The sequence below is a fragment of the Borostomias antarcticus genome (assembly GCF_949987555.1).
Source record: "Borostomias antarcticus genome assembly, chromosome: 23".
In the NCBI taxonomy this organism is placed as follows: Eukaryota; Metazoa; Chordata; class Actinopteri; order Stomiiformes; family Stomiidae; genus Borostomias; species Borostomias antarcticus.
This window is the reverse complement of record NC_140256.1, coordinates 8,369,717-8,389,716: the sequence shown is the minus strand read 5'-3', so window position 1 is coordinate 8,389,716 and position 20,000 is coordinate 8,369,717. Positions and strand designations below refer to the sequence as shown.

At 45.5% G+C, this 20,000-nt stretch overlaps 2 protein-coding genes across 2 annotated transcripts in view; both read left to right on the top strand.

Moving 5' to 3' along the window:
- Positions 1–10,454: 10,454 nt before the first annotated feature.
- LOC311324907 (dematin-like) lies at positions 10,455–18,018 on the top strand (the record flags this gene model as incomplete). Its single annotated transcript, XM_084457504.1, has 15 exons — positions 10,455–10,466; positions 10,742–10,822; positions 11,049–11,177; positions 11,441–11,485; positions 11,673–11,820; positions 12,051–12,095; positions 12,243–12,392; positions 12,640–12,776; positions 13,668–13,776; positions 14,931–14,992; positions 15,142–15,190; positions 15,282–15,289; positions 17,229–17,294; positions 17,487–17,567; positions 17,905–18,018. The coding sequence occupies 15 exons, from the start codon at positions 10,455–10,457 to the stop codon at positions 18,016–18,018; spliced, it is 1,236 nt and encodes a 411-aa protein (XP_084313630.1).
- A 1,742-nt stretch (positions 18,019–19,760) lies between these two features.
- The window catches only part of LOC311324906 (actin filament-associated protein 1-like 2), a gene marked incomplete at both ends in the record, with an annotated part of 13,002 nt that continues 12,762 nt past the window's right edge, over positions 19,761–20,000 (top strand). The window contains one exon of the mRNA XM_084457503.1: positions 19,761–19,803. Coding sequence (XP_084313629.1) covers positions 19,761–19,803 — 43 coding nt within the window. The remainder of the gene's footprint in view (positions 19,804–20,000) is intronic.

The following is a 20,000-nucleotide window of genomic DNA, read 5'->3' as shown; positions in this document are numbered from 1 at the left end:
ACCCTATCCTATATGACTCTCTTCTGTCTTCCTCCATCCTTGCCAGTATGGTTATTAAAGGAGTAGTAAAGGGAAAATGCATGTTTAGCCCTGTTTTAAGGTTACTTATGATCATATACAATGTTTCAGATCAAAACGTTGACAAAGCTAGCATTTTCGAGAAAGTTGATAATTGCTCTACCACCGTTTTGGTCATACAATGCATCTTGAAAAATCATTCAAAAACATGTTAAACTCTTGATTTCAAAGATTTAAAAAAGCCTTTCCAGATGAACTAGAATCTTACTTTATGGCGAATTATATGTCAGAACACCAACTAACACCTAGGTGAGTTTCTGGAGTTTAACATGTTTTTGAATGATTTTTCAAGATGCCCATCCACATCATAAGTAACCTTAAAACAGGGCAAAACATGCATTTTCCCTTTACTACTCCTTTAACACAGAGCAGTGAGATTTCAAACAACAGATATAGTTGCCATCTTCTGTACTGCCAATGTATGCACTGTGATTTAGCAGCTAGACTTGTGACTGGTGCAACATTTAGATATGGATCTTGGTATATACTCTGCCAACTAAAATAGCCTAATATGCACCCCAACCAGTTATCATGAACCAGAATGCCTTTGCGTGAATGCCAACAATGTTCTTTAGTTCGACTGTAATTTAGCTTTAGGGCAAAGGTCCGTCTTACAAGGTCCTATTGTTAAGTTGAACCATTTGACTGCTCTTATTGAATGTATATTCTGTCTCAATATGGGGAATTAGGGTCATATTGCTTTGTGAATATGCTTCAATTGACAAGCAAAACAAAAGCATAGGATGTAGCCCGGGCAGTTTTTTTTCTTCTCGTTTCATGTTAGCATAGACCCCCTATATCGTTTCAGTGTTGCACAGTAGGATAGCTTACCTGTTGGCTACATCTATCAAGTGCAGGTATTAATTGTTCATGGCTATCTATAGATGTGCAGTTATTATCAACAAATTACATAATTTCTCTTTGACAATTAAGCGCTGTCTGTCAATTTCTGCAGCAATAGAAAGAGGAATAGTGCGCTGTCATGTTTGGCTGTTAAACGGCAACCCCCCCCCCCCCCCCCCCCCCCCCCCGCTACCGACAGTGGATTGGCCCAGCGGCGCGGGGGGCAGCAACGACAGAAACACACATTGCTGCTATCAGTCACACAGTAGCAGCGTTGGCCAGTCTTGCGGCGAAGCACAGCTGGTGGATGTATATAAACAACCGGCAAAAATAACCACTGGAAGAGCTCGATCTCGGTGGATTGCCCTTTCATTCAGAAGGTGAAATTAAGCGCACAAGGGAATAGCCAAAGCTGGTTTTCTTCATTGCGGAGGGAAATTGATTATTTGAACAAGGAACATTTCAGGTAAGCGTGGTACATAGGTTCTATTCGTCAGGGTACACATCAGATTATTTAGGATGCACCAGAACTGTTTTGGCAGGTGATTGGTTTGTTAATCTCAGGATGACGACACCGACCTTGGTTTGGCTGGGATGATTATGGTGGTGCCCAGACGGGGATTAGGCAGCTGTGATGCTGATGTTGACCGTCATCCAGAAACGATGCACATCAAGTGGGCATTAGCCTACGGTCAATCACGTAAAAGCTACAGCGTGGTTAAACTGACAGTATTTTCATATTTGAAATGATACAGAAACTCGCAAATCGTCTATATGTTTTGTGAAAGATGGGTGGATTAACGACAGGCTTTTACATAACACCGTTGACGGTGGATGCAGTGGGACAGGTCCCACACCACGGACAGTCAGTCCGTCAGCGTCAGCCGCTCCAAATGATCCAGTGCCAGACAGAAAACCTAATGAAGAACGAGAGCATCGTTCTCCATCACTTCGCGGATCATCTCTTGTTCTACAGACATATCTGCAGGCATAATATTGTACAATATCCACATAGGCCTACAGGGGTCTAATCTTCAATTTGCTACACAGTGGCCTAGCCTACTGAATTCCTGATTTTATAGTCTCTGTGATCCTTCATAGGCAACTCCATTATCCTGGGAATGGACAATTAATTTGGTTTTAACTCTAAAACTAGACTATTGAGATAAGACATTATTTGGAGACCAAGTCATTCTCCCTGATATTTTCCAAGATCGTCAAGGCATTGTTTTGAAAATCATTAGACCCCTTAATTCAATTTCTAGACTATTTAATAATGTATGACTTTCAAAGTTTCTGTGCAGCCAGCATGGTAAATTCTAGTGGCTAGGATTACACACTATCGTGTAGTCTTTCCTAATGGTGTTCATCCAAGCATTCCTAAATAGGTGTAAACATGCTGCCTGTTCATCTATAAAGAACAGAAACATATAGCAGAAGTCTGTAGGAATTACACAGGAAACAAACCTGCTGCTGGGAAATAATCTGAGGTAATCAAGCATATCACTTTATTATGGAGATACGTACTGTACAGCTGCCTCAAACTGCAGCCTATATTCTGAGGCTTAATCGGTCTGTGTTGATTCTGTAAATCAGGAGTAGGAACATGGTGAGGGCACATCAGCCAACACACACACCAAAACCCATTAGGCTACCTCAGAGATTATATATGTGTTAATGACTCCAGATCTCAGTGTTCTGTTGCCCTGCTCTCACAGTGCTATTCTACCTGTCCGTCTTACATTGTCAGAGATCACAGTGATGCTGTGAGTTATCGTTTATTCTGAAAAATGACTCATCTTCCTCTTCCTCATCCCACACAATGGAGGGCTGCCTGGTGAAGATGAGGGCTGTAGGAATAGTGAGAGATGACTAGACGTCTGAAACAGTCCTGAAACAGTCAGCCTATTCTTGAACAGTTTAGCGAGTATGACTCCTTGGTTTCCTCCGAACCATGCAGTTATACCCAGGAAACTTGACTGTTCTGTAGAGATGGCATGGACTGTATATTGATTCGAGATTGATTCTGATGGATATCTGCTCTGCTGCCACAAGTCTAGTGGTGGTTTACAGCTAATGAGCAACCATGTTAAGAGACTCAATAGCTGACTGCATAGAGACAGTCTTAAGAAAGGGAGTAGAAGACCCCTGCTGCTAAGCCCTGGACTTAAATGCCCACCCCCAAGGCTCCCAGCCACTACATAGCACCTAACCTACCACCTAACCCATTATCCTTGGCCCCTAGCCCCCCAAAATCCAATCCCTCCCCAACTATTAGCGTAATGCTAGAGATGGGAGAGAATTTGATGTCAGAAACGTGAAGAAAACAAACTCCTTTTCTGTTCTGTACGAGACTTTTAGAAAACCTTTAGTTTTTTTGAAGGGTGGGGATTATAGTTTGATGCTCTATTCATAGTTTAAAGCCAATACCATTTCAATGATGATGAAAACAACCCACGTCGTAACCCATAATAATCTCTATATTTCACTCTAATGTTTCAAACAAATGTTTAATTTGGAGCTGCTGGTCTTCTCAAGAAGCACTGAGATCATATCCATACTTATATCATATGCGGGTTTGACCCCAGGATGTCCTAATATGATATAATGTGTCTAATAATGTCACCCTTCTCGCTAGAAGACGAGATGAGAGAAGGAGAGGAGTAGGGGGTGGAAGGGCAGCACAGAGGGGGTAGCATGTGGAGGAATGGTGGGACAAAGCTGGGCCTCGGTGACAGATGGGACCAGAGAGGGAGGGAGGGAGGGAGGGAGGAGAGAGAGGGGAGGGAAGGGAACACTGATGGTAGACTGACGATGGAGGCTGAGGGTGTGGGGGGAAGGAGGGTAGGGCAGGTCCCAGCCTGGCCCTAGCCGTCTGTCTGCCTGCCTGCCTGTCTGTCTGTCTGTCTGTCTATCCACCTCTCTGCCTGTCTGCCTGCCTGCCTGTCTGTCTGCCTCTCCACAGCTCAGCCTCCTGGAGAGAGATATCAAAGCACAACAGGACAGTACAGCGACATATGGGAGAGAGAGAGAAAAGGAAAAAAATAATCTTGCACTAAATCAAGTGAGATTGCATAAAGATTACTGGTGATAATGCACTAAGCAGTTTTTGTGTGTGTGTGTGTGTGTGTGTGTGTGTGTGTGTGTGTGTGTGTGTGTGCTCTCTGCATGGGGGTGTGTGTTGGTGTATGTGTGCATCTTCTTCACGCGTGTGTTCTGTATGGCAGCTTCTTTATTCAAGTTGCGTCATGTCACCTCTCCCTCATCTTGGTAGTAGGCTTATGTCTTGTATAGCTAATCAGGTTCCAGGCGGGTGGTTCTAGCCTGACGTAGGGGGGACTGACGGGTGACGGAGGTTGTTGTGTCCCGGTCTTGAGCCTTATCTCAGGGTGCAGGCGGGCCGCACAGGGAGCACGTGTGTACCGGCCCACAGGAAGGACGCCAGGAAGAGGTGCTGGGAACCCTTCCACCAGCCAGAGCAGCCAATCAGAGCAGCCAATCAGAGCAGCCGTTGCCACGGCGATGCCAGTGTCAGATGGGTGTGGTCCGGTCGTGCTGACTGGGTGTTGTCTGGTCTGCTGGTCTGCGATAAGTGTGTTACTTTAGAAACCAAACCAAACCAACACATAAACACATGCACACACACACACACACACACTGATACACACATACCGATACACAGCTCTGTAAGTACACTGGCGGGCTGTTGCAACTTGTGATTTCCTTGACCGTAACATGCAAAGGGTTCTGTCATACTGTAGGTATATAGAACTGTATCCAGTATATGTATACTGTATATGATATAGACCTGGCTGGATAGCTAGACAAGTGTTAAAGGTTATCCCTCTCTTACCCTCACGTCAAATGCTTTCATGCAATAAGCTGGTTTGTCTGAATGATTATACTGAACTACATCAAAGACTCGTGGAGAAGCCTACTACATCAACGGCAAAAATGAAAAAATATTGTAAAAATCGTAACAAAAAAAATTCTTCATTCCAACACTTCCTGAAATCTGAGAAACTGCTTTCTAGTAATATAGTGAAAATCCAATTAATATTCGAAATGTTGGCACTGAAAGGGTAAAAGGGTTACTAAAAGGGTTAAATTAACCTCAAAGAGTGAGTCAGTGTGAACCACAGAGAGTCGTCTCTGTGCCCCACTGTGACGGAGACCCACTGCAGTCAGGAAGTAACTTGCTTCAACAGTATGTAGAGTTATAATATGGGTATATGAACTAATAATACTGCTGTGGAAAGCTTCATTTGGATAGACAACGCTGGCTCACATTCCCTCATCATCACATAAGAAGCAGGACTTCCTCCAGCGGCTACCAGGCTGTGGAGTCGTTAGCGGGCTAGCAACATCAGGCCAGCAGGGCTGGAGCTTCTAGAGCCAAGGTCTCATCATAAGGTCATCTATACAGAATCATCATTGGTGATGTGTTAACCTTGTAGAACTAGAAAACTTGAGAAGTACAGCAGCCATGGGAAAAAAGTACAGCAGAATAAAGAATATACATAGATAGTATAATAGATTAAATTACAAGAAATAGGTACATACAGTACATACGGTATGAATGAATACAAGACTATCTTGCTCCAGAGTGGATGCTGTGTGGTTTGTTGTTGACCTATGCCTACCTGTGAAACTGAGGTGGTTAACTGGAGATAAAACTGTTTCACCAGTCCTGCAGCTGTACGTGTGGCAGGGTCCTCCAGGCCTCCATGCCTCTCTGCTCCCAGGCCTTTCTAAGGGAGGTTGTGAAACCACTGGGTGTTAATAAGGACCCCCGTGGCATTTGAGACCACCACAGAATAGAGACAAGGCCATAAACAAGCCAGCCAGATGCCCCCTAACTCTTCTCCCTGCCCTGCTTCTGCCCTGGCCACTGTTCAGCCTGAATAGGGTTAGTCAGCAGAAATAAAGCTAACTGCAAACATGGACAATGACAGAAGACCTGGAGAGAGAGCTACAGTAGGCTATCTGCCCCAGCCCCTGGTCTTCTCTGGCCTAGTCCCAGTTCCATTGTTAGAGGACTTGTAGGGAGGGAAACCTTCCCCAGACCCTGCAGGGCTCTATACTCTGCCTCAGGCCCAGTCCTCCGTCCCTAGCATCAGCTATAGCCCGCTGGCCGCGGAACCAGCTCGATCCCCAGCCTGGCCCGGCAGTAAATCACAGTAATGTGCAGCTGTAGAGGAAAGACAAAGGCCATGGATTATTTCCTGGGCTGGCTGTTCGAGGTGGCGGGGTGAATAGTGAGTGACGGGCAGGGTGGCGCTGGGGTAGATCTGTGGGAGCCTGGGAAGTGTTGGGGGTGGATGGATACCACTTCTCCCACTTAGCTGTTGTTTGTCAGAACAGAATGATTCCATCTCCCAATTATGGTGGTGGTGTTGCTACAGTGTGCAATGTTCCAAAGAACAATGCACTCTAAGAAACAAACAAACCATAAATGTGAAGTGGTGCACAGCCACGGTAATGTGGGTGTGCTTATTGTTATGGGTGCTTTTAAGTTGTTTTTTTAGTTGAGTGGATGGATGCCATGGCTGATTTTTGGCCTAGTTATGAAATGTCAATGAGGGCATGACTAACTCTTCTAAATTCTGCTTTGTGCATTTTAAATCCTACTCTTTGCATAGACTAATTCCACTGTGTACAAACAATGCTCATGCGGGCGTATCCTGGTGGCAGAAAAGAACACTGACACTGTTACAACAGTTGGCCAGAGTATTTTTTTATGACTAAGCTAACGTTAGCTAGCTAGCTATTTACGAGATCATCATAAGAGGCGTGTGTATACTGGTGGCACGATACCGTAAACATGAGGTGACCTGTGAAATGGTCTATACTATGTTGTACTTCAACATTCCACATTCTGCACACTATTTGTGTTGACATTGTACAGTATACTACTCTCATCCTGCGTTCTACAGAGAGGCATGAATATTCTGCATTCTCTGGCAAGACAATATAAGCAGGGTAGAGTCAGTCTCTAGCACATGCACATACATAGCTATGCACACACACATGCACACACACACACATACTGTATGGAAAGAGCTATAACCTTGTATACTTGGCTCAGCCCACACACTCCACAGCCCACCTCTCCATTTTCACATAATACACGCTAACACACTGTCACACACCTACACACACACAGGCTGCACAACGCCAACTCCTTCACACTCGGTCAGGTGTTTACAGTAAGCATGCCTCAGGCAGCCAGGCCTCCAAATTAAGTAGTTAGACTACCAGAACTCCAGGGCTACTAGCAGCACTACGGTTCTGCCTTCATGACTAGTGGAATGAGGATTAATCAGCGCATTAATCACACCTGTATTAACCTAGACATAGAAGACAGACAGTGCAGAGGACACTTGAACCCAGTCAGGGTATCGATCCATACTGAACATTTAGTGTGAAACAGGATCTAGCTCAAGGTCGAACGTTATACAACACCAGCTCTCAGTCTCCCTTAGGTTCGTCAGAGCAGAAGCTTCTATCGTACCTGAAGTACTCTAGACCCTGAAGGTCTAACTCAGGTCAGGTCTCCTACTCCTAGACTAATACTGTTGCAGTATGAGTGATTCGTCCAATCAGAAACACCACAATAAGGACAATGGTGGCTTTAACATCTGTACAGACCTATTTAAACTCAAATTGTCTGAAGGCTGAGTGGTATACAGTAATTCACAGTTTGTCACTGGTGCCAATACTGAAGGTGTGATTCAGTTCTGTGACTTCTTGCTGGGGTGTGAGCCCTGGCTACAGCAATGTATACTTTATACTGTGCTTCATACAGTAGTCTATACTGTGCTTCATACAGTAGTCTATACTTTATACTGTTCTTCCTACAGTAGTGTCATCATGGCCTCATTTTATGATATAGACATTTTGAATGAGTCTCAAATGAAAAAAGCAGAGGTTTTTAAGCCGATTGTGGCTCTATAGCTGCATTTGACATTTAGAGATGGCACACTAAAATGGCATCTAGCCAATGAAGAAACTAGGTCAATATACTGGGCTTCATACAGTATTTTATAATGTGCTTCATACAGTAGTCTATACTTTATACTGTACTGCGCTTCATACAGTAGTCTATACTTTATACTGTTCTTCCTACAGTAGTGTACTTTATACGGTGCTTCATACAGTAGTCTATACTTTATACTGTGCTTCATACAGTAGTTTATACTGTGCTTCATACAGTAGTTTATACTGTGCTTCATACAGTAGTCGATACTTTATACTGTGCTTCATACAGTAGTTTATACTGCGCTTCATACAGTAGTTTATACTTTATGGGGGGCGGCTGTAGCTCAGTTGGTAGAGCGGGTCGTTCAGTGATCGAAGGGTCAGCGGTTCGAATCCCAGCTCCAACTGTTCACATGTCGAAGTGTCCTTGAGCAAGACACCTAACCCCAAATTGCTTCCAATGAGCAGGTTAGCACCTTGCACGGCAGCTACCGCCATTGGTGTGTGAATGTGTGTGTGAATGAGAGGCCATTGTAAAGCGCTTTGAGTGCCGCTAAGGTGGAAAAGCGCTATATAAGTGCAGTCCATTTACCATTTACCATTTACTGTGCTTCATACAGTAGTCTATAATGTGCTTCATACAGTAATTTATACTGTACTGTACTTCATACAGTAGTCTATACTGTTCTTCATACAGTAGTTTATACTGTACTGTACTTCATACAGTAGTCTATACTGTTCTTCATACAGTAGTTTATACGGGGATATCTGTGTGTCCCTCTGAGAGAGCTGCAGCATGTCCCAGGTGATTGAGACACATGATGATGTGAATCATTTATCCACTGATGACACTGAGACCTCATGGATCAATCAGGAATGAGGGGGTGCTCAGCCAGTTAGATCACACAGTCAGATCACACAGGGCAGACCCCCCCAACACACATACACTATGGGAGAGACATCATGGAGACACTGAGACATTATGGGGGAGGGGTAGAGTGTCTTGGTTGGTTTGGTTTATGGTTTGCTGTCTAATAAAAGTGTGTGTGTGTGTGTGTGTGTGTGTGTGTGTGTGTGTGTGTGTGTGTGTGTGTGTGTGTGTGTGTGTTTGTTATTTCAGATCAGCCTTCCTCTGAGTTCCAGGTTGAGGCTTGGGATGAAGACCCCTGAAATGAAGGAGATGATTCTTTTTCCTGTGTGAGGTAAGAAGAAAAGGGAGCCTAATTGATAACTAATGATAATGAATTGCACAGAACTAGTATATTTTGATGAAGAGTAGGCTATTTGATGTTTACATCATTCATACTGTATTGACTGTAGCCTGTTGTTTGCTATAGAAACATACAGTGTATCTTGTAAAACAAGAGCAGATATTAAAATGTGGATCATTTTGGAGCAGATTAGTGTAGTGATACACATCCACTCCTCTGATCAACTTAATGGTAATACATTACCAACACACACTCTCTCACACACACACACACACACACACACACACACACACACACACACACACACACACACACTATTGTCACACTATCCCTCTACTTGGACTTGCACTTTTAATACTGACTGATGTTGATGCCATGCGTATTTTACTATTTTCGGTTCATAAATTACTATTTATTATATAGCACAGATAGTTTTAGAGGAGATTGAGACACTTGTTCTTATTGTATTTATTTGATTCTATATTGTCTCTTTTAGTACACTGCCATGTCCTGTATATTTCTTTTACTCTTTCCTGTCTGTACTGTGTGACAACCAAATATAACCACCGGGGGATCAATAAAGGCTATTGTATTATATATATACACACACACACACACACACACACATACACACACACACACACACACACACACAGACACACACACCGAATCAGAACAGTGCAGAGTGGCAATGTTAGCCAGTCTGGAAACCTGTGTGTTTCCTTTCAGCTTGTGACAAAGGCCTGCTGGCCCTAGAATAAGTCCTTTGTGACAGAGCACAGCAGGACAGACAATGCAGAGGTGCTGCTGGCACCCTACTGTACTCCCTGCCAGGCTGACTGTACTGCCTGCTAGGCTAACTGTACTGGGCTGTTTCAGCGCAGGGTTCAGGCTGCCCGGTCATACTGATGCTGTGGTCACTCTCTGTAGCAGCACCATCATCTGGTTTACCTAACAGGCCGATTCTACTGTAGGTCAGCTGCATTCTAATGTGCTTCTACTGTGTTCTATCCATCTGATCCCTAGACCATTGATGTTTGACACAGTGTATGTTTTCCTAAGGCGATAATGGGCCAGGAATCTAAAACCTAGAACCTTTCTAGAACCTTCCAGGTAAAGAAGTTACTGTAGAATTTACTGTAGATGTGTCTGTGTCCAACAAAAACATCTGCGGTTCAGGGGTTTGTGTCAAATCTGATTACAACACTGTTAATTCTCTCTCTCTCTCGTTCTCTCTCTCTCTCTCCATCTCTTGCTCCCTCTGTCTCTCTCTCTACAGTATCTTTCCTTCCTTCCAGTGGACCCTAACCCAGGGAAGAGAGACTATAGTCATCTTTGAGGATGATGCCCAAGGTACCTTCCTCCTGGCTTTTCATGGAGCACATCCACCAGCATACTGCATGAGGTTGCTCGGCAACAGTCCTCCAGATATAGCATTACAGCTTTTTTTTTCTAACCTCCAGTCTCATCTCCCTGAAGATTCCAGATCAGGCCTACTGATGACGCTCTATGTAAATCTCACAGCTAATTTCTCTCTCTTTCTCTCTCCCTCTCTTTCTCTCTCTCACTCTCTCTCTCACTCTCTCTCTCACTCTCGTGATCTCATTGGGATGTCTGTGTGTGAGCAGCAGCTGGCCAGGACCTCCCCAGGGAGTGTGTGTTCCCTGCGAAGGACCAGTGTCCCAGGGTCCCCAGTGGCTGCCATCACAGTGAGTCCCTCAAAAATACCATTTACTATTAATCACCATTAATCAGTGTCTCAGACAACAGAACCTCCTCTACACAAGACAATTAATCTACCCCCCCCCCCTCTTCCCCTCCTCTCTCCTCTCCTCACCCCTCTTCTCCCTTCCCCTCTCCTCTCCACTCCACTCTCTCCTCACCCCGATGCTCTCCCCTCGTCTCTTCCTCTCCCCTCCTCCTCCATCTCCCCAGGCGCGGATGGATGACGGGGTGATAGGTTATAAGGACCTGGCAGCCATTCCTAAGGAGAAGGCCATCCTGGACATTGAGAGGCCGGACCTGATGATCTACGAGCCTCACTTCTGCTACAGCAGCCGCGAGGTCAGCGGTCACAGCGTGGCGTTTCGACCACAGTGATGATGATATTTTGCAATAGCACTTTCTATTAGGACAGGGCTAGGGCTCACCTCTCTGTAGTAATGCTACACCACTCAGGTTGAAGGCTGATGGTCTTAAGTCAGCCAAATAAGGATCTGTCTCTTTCCACAATGTGTTGCTTTCTCCCTGTCCGTTTCTCTCACCCCCACCTGCTCTCCCTGTCACACTCTTCATCCCTCCCCCTCTCCTCTCTCTCTCTCCTCCAGAGGTCCATGTCACCACGCTCCATCTCGCCTCCTCCCTCCCCAGAGGTAAGATGGATGGATCGTTTGTGTTTATTTTAAAGTAAGGTCATTTTAGCTGAAAATCTCTCCTCCTTCACGTTCTCTCTCTCTGTCTTTCTCCTTCAAATCGGCAAATAACATACTTTTTACACACATTTGTGAGAATAGGACGTATATCTGAGGGGTTCCTCGCTGCTCTGTCGTCTCTCTCCAGACTGTCCTGTCCAAAGACACCAGGGAGTGGCTGGAGACCAGGTCACCTGGAGGTTCCTCTTCCGGTTCCACCATCCAGACTGTGGGAACCTCCTCCACCACTTGCTCCTCCACCTCTAAGACCTCTCTGCAGCACTTTCATAGACCTGGTAACCTCCTCTCCTCCCTCTCTTCTCTTTTCTTCTCCCTCTCTTCTCTTCTCCCTCTTTTCTCTTCTTTTCTCCTTCTCTTTTCTTTTCTTCTCTTCTCTTCTCTTCTCTTCTCTTCTCTTCTCTTCTCTTCTCTTCTCTTCTCTTCTCTTCTCTTCTCTTCTCTTCTCTTCTCTTCTCTTCTCTTCTCTCCTCCACTGGGACTGATTCCACCCCCTCTTTATTTCCAGGTAATGGTACCAATATTTATAAGAAGCCACCCATTTATAAACAAGGTATGTCAGACAAGTTCATCTATATGTAAACATAAAGATGTGTGTAATGCATCTTATTCTGGCTTGAAATTGATTTTGCCATACACTTCAGCTCACCGAGTTTGTGCGTGCTTGCGTGCGCGTGTGCGTGTGTGTGTGTGCATGCAGACCTTTCAGCGTCCATCCCCCAGGGGAAGCAAATAGAGGACCTGATCATTGAGTCGTCTAAATTCCCTGCCGCCCAGCCACCTGATCCCAGCCTGCCCTCCAAGATAGAGACAGAGTACTGGCCCTGCCCCCCGTCCATGGCCACAGTTGGTACGTTCCACGCTAATCGATGGCTGTCAAGATAACGGGTCTGTCTAATGATGAGGGATGGAGGGGGCAGGGGGCTAGAAATGAAATTCATCGAGGGGGGGATATGGAATAGAGGGAGGAGAGGAGGGGGAGGAGAGAGGCAGGGAGGAGGAGAAGAGGTGAGAGAAGAGGGTTAGGAGAGAGTATTATAACTCCTTCCAGTCCACAGTAGTACTTCCTGTAACCGGTGCCTCCTTTTCCTGTCCAGAGATGGAGTGGAGGAGGAGGGCAGTGTCCCGGCAGAAGGATGGAGAGAGGGATGAGGAGGATGAAGAGTATGATGACGGAGACCTGGCGGATGACATGTGGGGTTTACGGCAGCTGCAGAAACAAGAGCTCGACAAGGTCAGAGACAGACAGGATCTCATGGTGCTCTCACTTAAACTTTAAATTTGACTAGGAGATTCAGCTGAGAGATACTTCACACTACATCACTGCAGGTCATCTGCTCAGAACCTACATGTCACCTAACAATAGCAGCACAAGTTGGTCAATAAATCCACTATAAAATATCACCCTAGACACAGTTCTACAGCTACAACATTCTGCTGCTGCTCACATATGACACGTGTTGACTGTGTGACTGGTGGTGAATCGTAACATGGCAGCTCACAAAGGTCCCCACGTCCTGGTGACATACTGTAGTGCCCGCACCCTCGTGACATAGTGCCCTTATCCTTGTGACATAGTGCCCACATCCTTGTGACATATTGTTCCTTTTGTAACGGAGCTACGGATTTGGAGCCTGGGATGACGTCATATCCCAGTTGAATGCGTTCTAGAAACAAAACGGGAAAACCCACCTTTGCCCCATCTTTGTAGTTCTAGCCAAGTTAGCCATTGTTAGCAATACCAGTTGATAACAATGAACTATGCTATTTTGCACATACGAACTTTGTAGCAACATTGTCCACTGATAGACGTTGGACAGTGTTGTGTGTACGACTGATTTAATGAGACACACATATGACAGGAGCTCTAATAATAAGTCTTATTACAGCTTTCACTTTGTTGATGCGTGGAGTAGCCATTTGTATTGACGTTAGCAGCTGACGTTGATGAAGTCGGGATCGATTTTTTGTCCCGAGTAAAATGGCAGAAATCGTGAGTTCAGGTGACGTATTGAGGTTGAGTTTGACATCGTACCTGGGAATCCCGACGTTTCCAGTACAAAAGGAAGGCAGCAATAGTGCCCACATCGTCGTGACACAGTGCCAACATGATTTTTATCTCCAGATCCAGTCCAACCTGGGGAAGATCATCCTAAAGGAGGAGCTGGAGAAAGCTGTTCCCATTCGCAGGAAAACACGCTCCCTGCCCGACAACACGCCGCTGCACGCTGGCGGTGAGACACACACATTCTTACACACACACACACACACACACACACACATGGGTCCATAAATGCACACACACACACACACATACGTGGGAGAATCTGATAGTGTGCTCCTACAATCATCTATAGTCATCATCACCTCGGATATATCCAGGCTGGTAGAGGCAGATATTCCACACTTCCCTCCTCCACTCTTCTTGCCCCCTCCCTTCCTCCACCTACAACCTCCTCATGCTAGTCGCCAGGCCTCTGCCCACTCTCCTCCCCTACTTCTGACAGCATCTCCTCCCCTGCTTCTGACAGCATCTCCTCCCCTGCTTCTGACAGTATCTCCTCCCCTGCTTCTGACAGCATCTCCTCCCCTGCTTCTGACAGCATCTCCTCCCCTGCTTCTGACAGCATCTCCTCCCCTGCTTCTGACAGTATCTCCTCCCCTGCTTCTGACAGTATCTCCTCCCCTGCTTCTGACAGCATCTCCTCCCCTGCTTCTGACAGTATCTCCTCCCCTGCTTCTGACAGTATCTCCTCGCCTGCTACTGCGTCTTTCAGTGTGCTGCGAGTGAGAGAGGTAGTGACCTGCCAGAATCCAGCCCCTAGAAGGGTTTGAACAGTAAGCCTGGTTCTACTGTAGTTGATAATGTACTGTAGTGATAACATCATCCTTTTACACTCACGTGTACCGCACCACGACTGCATCGGTTCAAATCCCTTTTGTTTTTTGCTGCCTCTCCTTTCATTTCTCTTCACTGTGTATGATAAAACAGGAAACCTTACAGTTTTAGACGTAACTGCCCCATCTCTCTCAAGACTGTACAATGACTGTCACTCTCCTGCCCCCCCGTCAGCGTCTCTCTGACAACTGTCAATCTGTCTGTCAGCCTGAGGACTGATGTATGTATCACAGCTCAATGAAGGGAGCTACTGTAACATGATCTGATGATGATAATGATGTAAATGTTTGTCTGTGTTGAGCAGCAGCACCACTCTGACCTCTAGTGGTCAGAATGAGAAACTACTGCAATGTTCTATGAGTTATTATCAATCAAGGAGACAGAATTCAGTCTCTGTCACTTGATTATGGGATGTAGACAGTACTAATAACTAGATAATGGTGATTGTGGTGATAATGATGCCAATAGATGATGTCATTGTCTGCTCAGGACCCAACAGCTCCAGGTCTGTGTACTACCCAGCAACCTCCAGCGGGACTGGCATTACCAGGGTAGGTAGTAGAGGCTACACACACACACACACACACACACACACACACACACACACACACACACACACAGTGAGTCAACTGTAGTTGCATAAGAAACAGGTGGTGTTTAAACCTGACCCATGTTCTGTTCTGTTCTGTTGCATCTGCAGCTCCAGTCTGCAGAGTTCTCCTCGTCGGACATTGATAAAGAAGAAACAGGTAGGAGAGGGTTCTGTGCAACTGTTAGCACAACACAACCCTCGGTGTTGCATGGCCTCTAATGCAGTTCCTCTTGTGTGTCTCCTTACAGATCTCCAGGTACAGTAGAGATGTTTCAACTAACACCACATGACCACTCACTTCACTTCCCTGAAGTACTGTTTGGGATTAGATTTTGAGTGGTGTGTTTCACATGAGATCCTGGACATAAATCCCATTTTTACATATAAAGTAAAACTTTAAACCTTCTACACAATCCTACACAATAAAGAGCAAGTCTCTGTCCGTCCAAATTCTCTGTCTGTCCGTCTATCCCCATTTTCCTCGGACATCATCGGCCTGACAGCATTCATATTTGGCATATTTGGTCGAATGTTTCATTAATTTCCATTTTGACTCCTTTTAATCAACAATACTGCTCCGGATCCACCCCTCCTTTCATGAAGCGCTGCTCCAGCGAAGTTATCTACTGCACCCAAGTCTAGCCAGCCAATAAAAATACTGCTCCGGAAAAAATCCGCCCTGATACAAACTATTACCTCGTACCAGCATTCCAGGTACTCTAAGATTGTTTTGCTGTTGCTCAACTGCCCAAAATTAGTGCATTCTATTGTCCAACCTGTACAATAGTAGTAGCTAGCTAGCTAGCTTGCTAACGTTAGCCAAACCAAGCCATTATTTAGACGGGACTTGCCAAACACAACATGTCTTAAGATTACTATTGTAACCCCACTTCTTTGATAATCAGATGATCAGTGAGGTGTCTCACCTATGGGATACGTTTGCTGCATGATTCCTTGGGAAGCCTTTCCAAGCGTCTGTCTATTGGACAGACTGGTCATGTGTGACCAGGGAGGCCGCACCTCCTTACACCGCGCATGTGCAAGCAGGGAATTCCAGTGAGACACCTCACTCATATTATCAAAGAACCAGGGTAACGATAGTAACCTAAAGTTCTTTTTCAAATAATCGTTCAGTGTCTCACCTATGGGATAGAAGTATACTACTCCCGAATTGCAGATAAGCCATCTGAAGCTAGCCGAGGCTGGAAACAGCCTGCCCCCTAAGACGAACTGACGCTGAGAACCATGTGCGCCAAGGAAGGTGTAGTCACATCCAGTCAGTAAAATGTGATGAATGTGCGTAGAGTTAATTAACTCGCAGCAGCACATGGACAGCCCTTGAACAGTGCCCACGAAGAAACCAGACCGGAGGCTGCAAACCTCTGCACCCATAAGCCATGCATATGGCCTCCACTAATCCAATGGGACAGTCGCTGACTAGATATAGGTTTCACCTTATAAGGGGAACCTCAGGAGGCAAAGAGCTGCTCGCTCCATCTCAACACTCTACTCCAATCCAAGTAGACGCACATCGCGCACACTGGACAGAGACAGTGGAGCCACCATTCCTCGGGAGAGGTAAAGGATGGAGGATGAAAAACCAAGAGCTCCAGAGCACAGCTAACACAAGCGCTGATGACTTTAGGCAGGAAAACAGGGTTAGATCGATAACCTGATAGATAGACAGGACATCTACTGGACAATATGGGGTCCCTTTGCTACAGTAACGTTACACACTGAAGAGCTGCATCCTTTCATTATAGTAAGGCTCTACTTTATTTATCTAGAGTCATGTACTACTCTTTATGATTAATTACCGAGTGTATTATTTGATTTATAATGGAGTATACCATCATGATATAGTTTGTAAAAAAAAAAAAAGAAGAAGAAGTAAAAAGCCAGAAAAAATATGTAGTATGTGTGCTCTGTCTCCGTTATTATTCCCTTTGTGTTTTTTTGTCCTGTTAAGTGTAGTGTGTTTAAGATGTATTATATACTTTACTGGTTGTGTATGCACGTTTGTTTGTTTTCGTTTTGAAAAACCAATAAAAAAAAATAAAAAAGATAATGACAAAGGTTTTGAGTGGTGTGGTGCCCCATGCCCCCTATCTCTCTCTCTCTCTCTCTCTCTCTCTCTCTCTCTCTCACTCTCTCTCTCAACCCCCCCCCCTCACTGTTTACTGTTCTCTCTGCAGAATGGAGAGACTCAGATTCCCAGGATGGACAGAGGGAACTCCCTTCCCAGTATGCTAGACCAGAAGGTAACACAGACGGTGGTGTGATTCTGCCATCAAACTGATGTGACTGCTGGGACATCAGACAGGGGGGTGCAGAGACCAGTGTTGATTGTGATCGTATCAAATACAGTGCCCCATCTCCCAACTCAGCTGGTGTTGTGCACCTCCCCCCCTCCCCTCTACACCACCTCTTCTCTCCTGCTCCCCCTTTCCCAGATCTACCCATACGAGATGCTAATGGTGACCCACAGAGGCAGGAGCAAGCTGCCCCCTGGCGTAGACAGGACCAGGCTGGAGGTAGGATCGGATCACATACACACACACACACACACAAATATGCCCACACCTTGAACCTAACTGTTGACCATTACTATAGTAATAGTATAGTAATAGTAATAGTGTTGGTTACAGAGTCCAGTTGCTAGACTGCTGTCAGATGAGTTTCAATTCAATAAGGATTCGTTGGGTGTGGTGACGTTGACATGTTCTGTAGACTACTGCCAGGTGTGCCAAAGTTCAGCCATATGACAGTGGTGGACCTGTAGGTGTTAGCATCAGGTATGAAATGACCTCCGTTCCTGTCTGTGTTCCTCTCGCCGTTGCTCTCTGTTCCTGAATGTTCCTCTTCCCCCAGAGACACCTGTCGCCAGAGGAGTTCCTCAGACTGTTTGGGATGCCCATGAAGGAATTCGACCGCCTCTCCCTCTGGAAGAGGAACACCATGAAGAAGAAGCTTGCGCTTTTCTAGACTGCACATCCCACAAGCCACTGCACTTCTTGCAGCATCAGACAGAGCATGGACTGTAAACGTGAATGTCCCAACAAAAACAACAACACTGATCCTGAAGGGAGCAAAGAGAAGGAGATTAATGGACATACGGACGACACGACTGGTCCCTCACATCCGTTCCTTTATCAAGGTCACCTCGGCTCTGCGCTCCCCCTGTGCAGAGTACAGGTCTGTCAACATGACCTGACAACATGAGAGAGACCAGGGCCGAGGACAGAAGCCTGGAGCCTCAGTGTAATCCGTTCTGATTGGCCCACTCCTAGAGATTTAGTTTTAATGTTGATGATTTCAGAACTGACCACGTAGAACGCCTGCACCATGGTAGACAGATAAGGTTAACCTGAGTTAGTTAGGTAATACGAACTACAGTAGTCGTTAGAGCACTGCCACAAAGAAAGCCATATATTCCTTTTAACAATCGAACAGGACGACGACTTATGAAACATATCTAATGAAATTAAAAGTTTAAACTCTCAAGAGCTGTTCTGGGGAGAACTCCAGACAGTCTCCTCAACATCACATTACATCTCAGCATGTTCACTCAATAGGCTATAGATAAATATTTATCTACTGCATATAGGCTATGCAAAAAAACACCACAAAACTACAACTAACTAACATAGTTTATTACTGAATTATAGTCTGATAGCTTTGTATCACCCACTTAGATCACTTTAAACCTTTCCTATGCTCTGATTGGTTGACTGATAGCCATGTTGATGATGAAGTGCAGTTTTCCTGTTTTAAAGGAAAGAATATGGAGGCGTTAGCATGAAGGCTAACAGCTTCAAGTTACCATGGAATGGTACAGTATGTAGGGGTTAGCTTGGAGCTACAGTAAAATGGAGTTAATGCATCTAGGCATCTAGCGTATAGTCGCTATTGAGAGCCCTACCTTTCCAGCACTAGCCAACACTGCCCTGTTTCTATAGACCGACTTTGTACACCTCTCCCTCCTCTGTCATTCCAGAGGGACTTTGGAGTGAGAGAACATTATTCACTGATAAAGAGGGGCTTGGACTTATACGGCATCAGTTAGTGTTGCTTTTTGTGACCAAATGATGTGCAGCTATTTTTTACTTAGAAAGTGGCATGTAATTAAAAATTGAATTAAAAATTGAAAAAACATAATTATGTAACTAAACAAATCAACACGAGAATGTAGAATTAACACGTTCAATATTAAACGAGAGGAAGATGAAACGTGTGAATATCACAGCACTTGCTCTGAGAGTGGATGGATCACCCGTTACCGAGTGAAAACTGACACAAAGAATATTTCACTAACTCATAGATGGAGAGAGAGAGAACGGGAACTGCTGTGACCTGTGTCCCCCATACAGATGATGTCACAGCAGGAGAATTAAACTAGTGACTCTATAGGTCTACCTGAGCCCCGCCAAGCCCCACAATGAGGCCCCCAGTGGGAGGGACTCTGAGGAGGGACTCCGAGGCTCCTTCTCTCAAGCCTCAGAGAGAACACCCATCCTGAGATTCACGAGATGCCCACCTCCCTTGTTCTCTGTAAAGCGCATTGTGTTGCCTCTGGGTATGAAATGCGCTATACAAATAAAGCTTTGATTGATTGATTGATTGACTAGTGGTCACATCCACCTGACTGGAATTCTCTCTCTCTCTCTCTCTCTGCTCTCTTGCTTTCTCGCTCGTCTCTCTCTCATTCTCTCTCTCTCTTGCCGTGGATGTCTCTCGTCATTCACAGCTACGGCCTCCACAGTCAGTCAAGTAGGTCTCTGTTCTCACTCCTGCTCTGGCAGGACTATACTACACTACCACCATAATCATCTCACACACACACGTCACACGTGGGCATCGTTCACACCAGCCAACAGGCACAATGTGTCCTTGATGCTCCCCCCGGTCTGTATCGAGCACTCTGCTTTGAATCACCATCGCTGCTGCTGCTGCACCCGTGACACCTT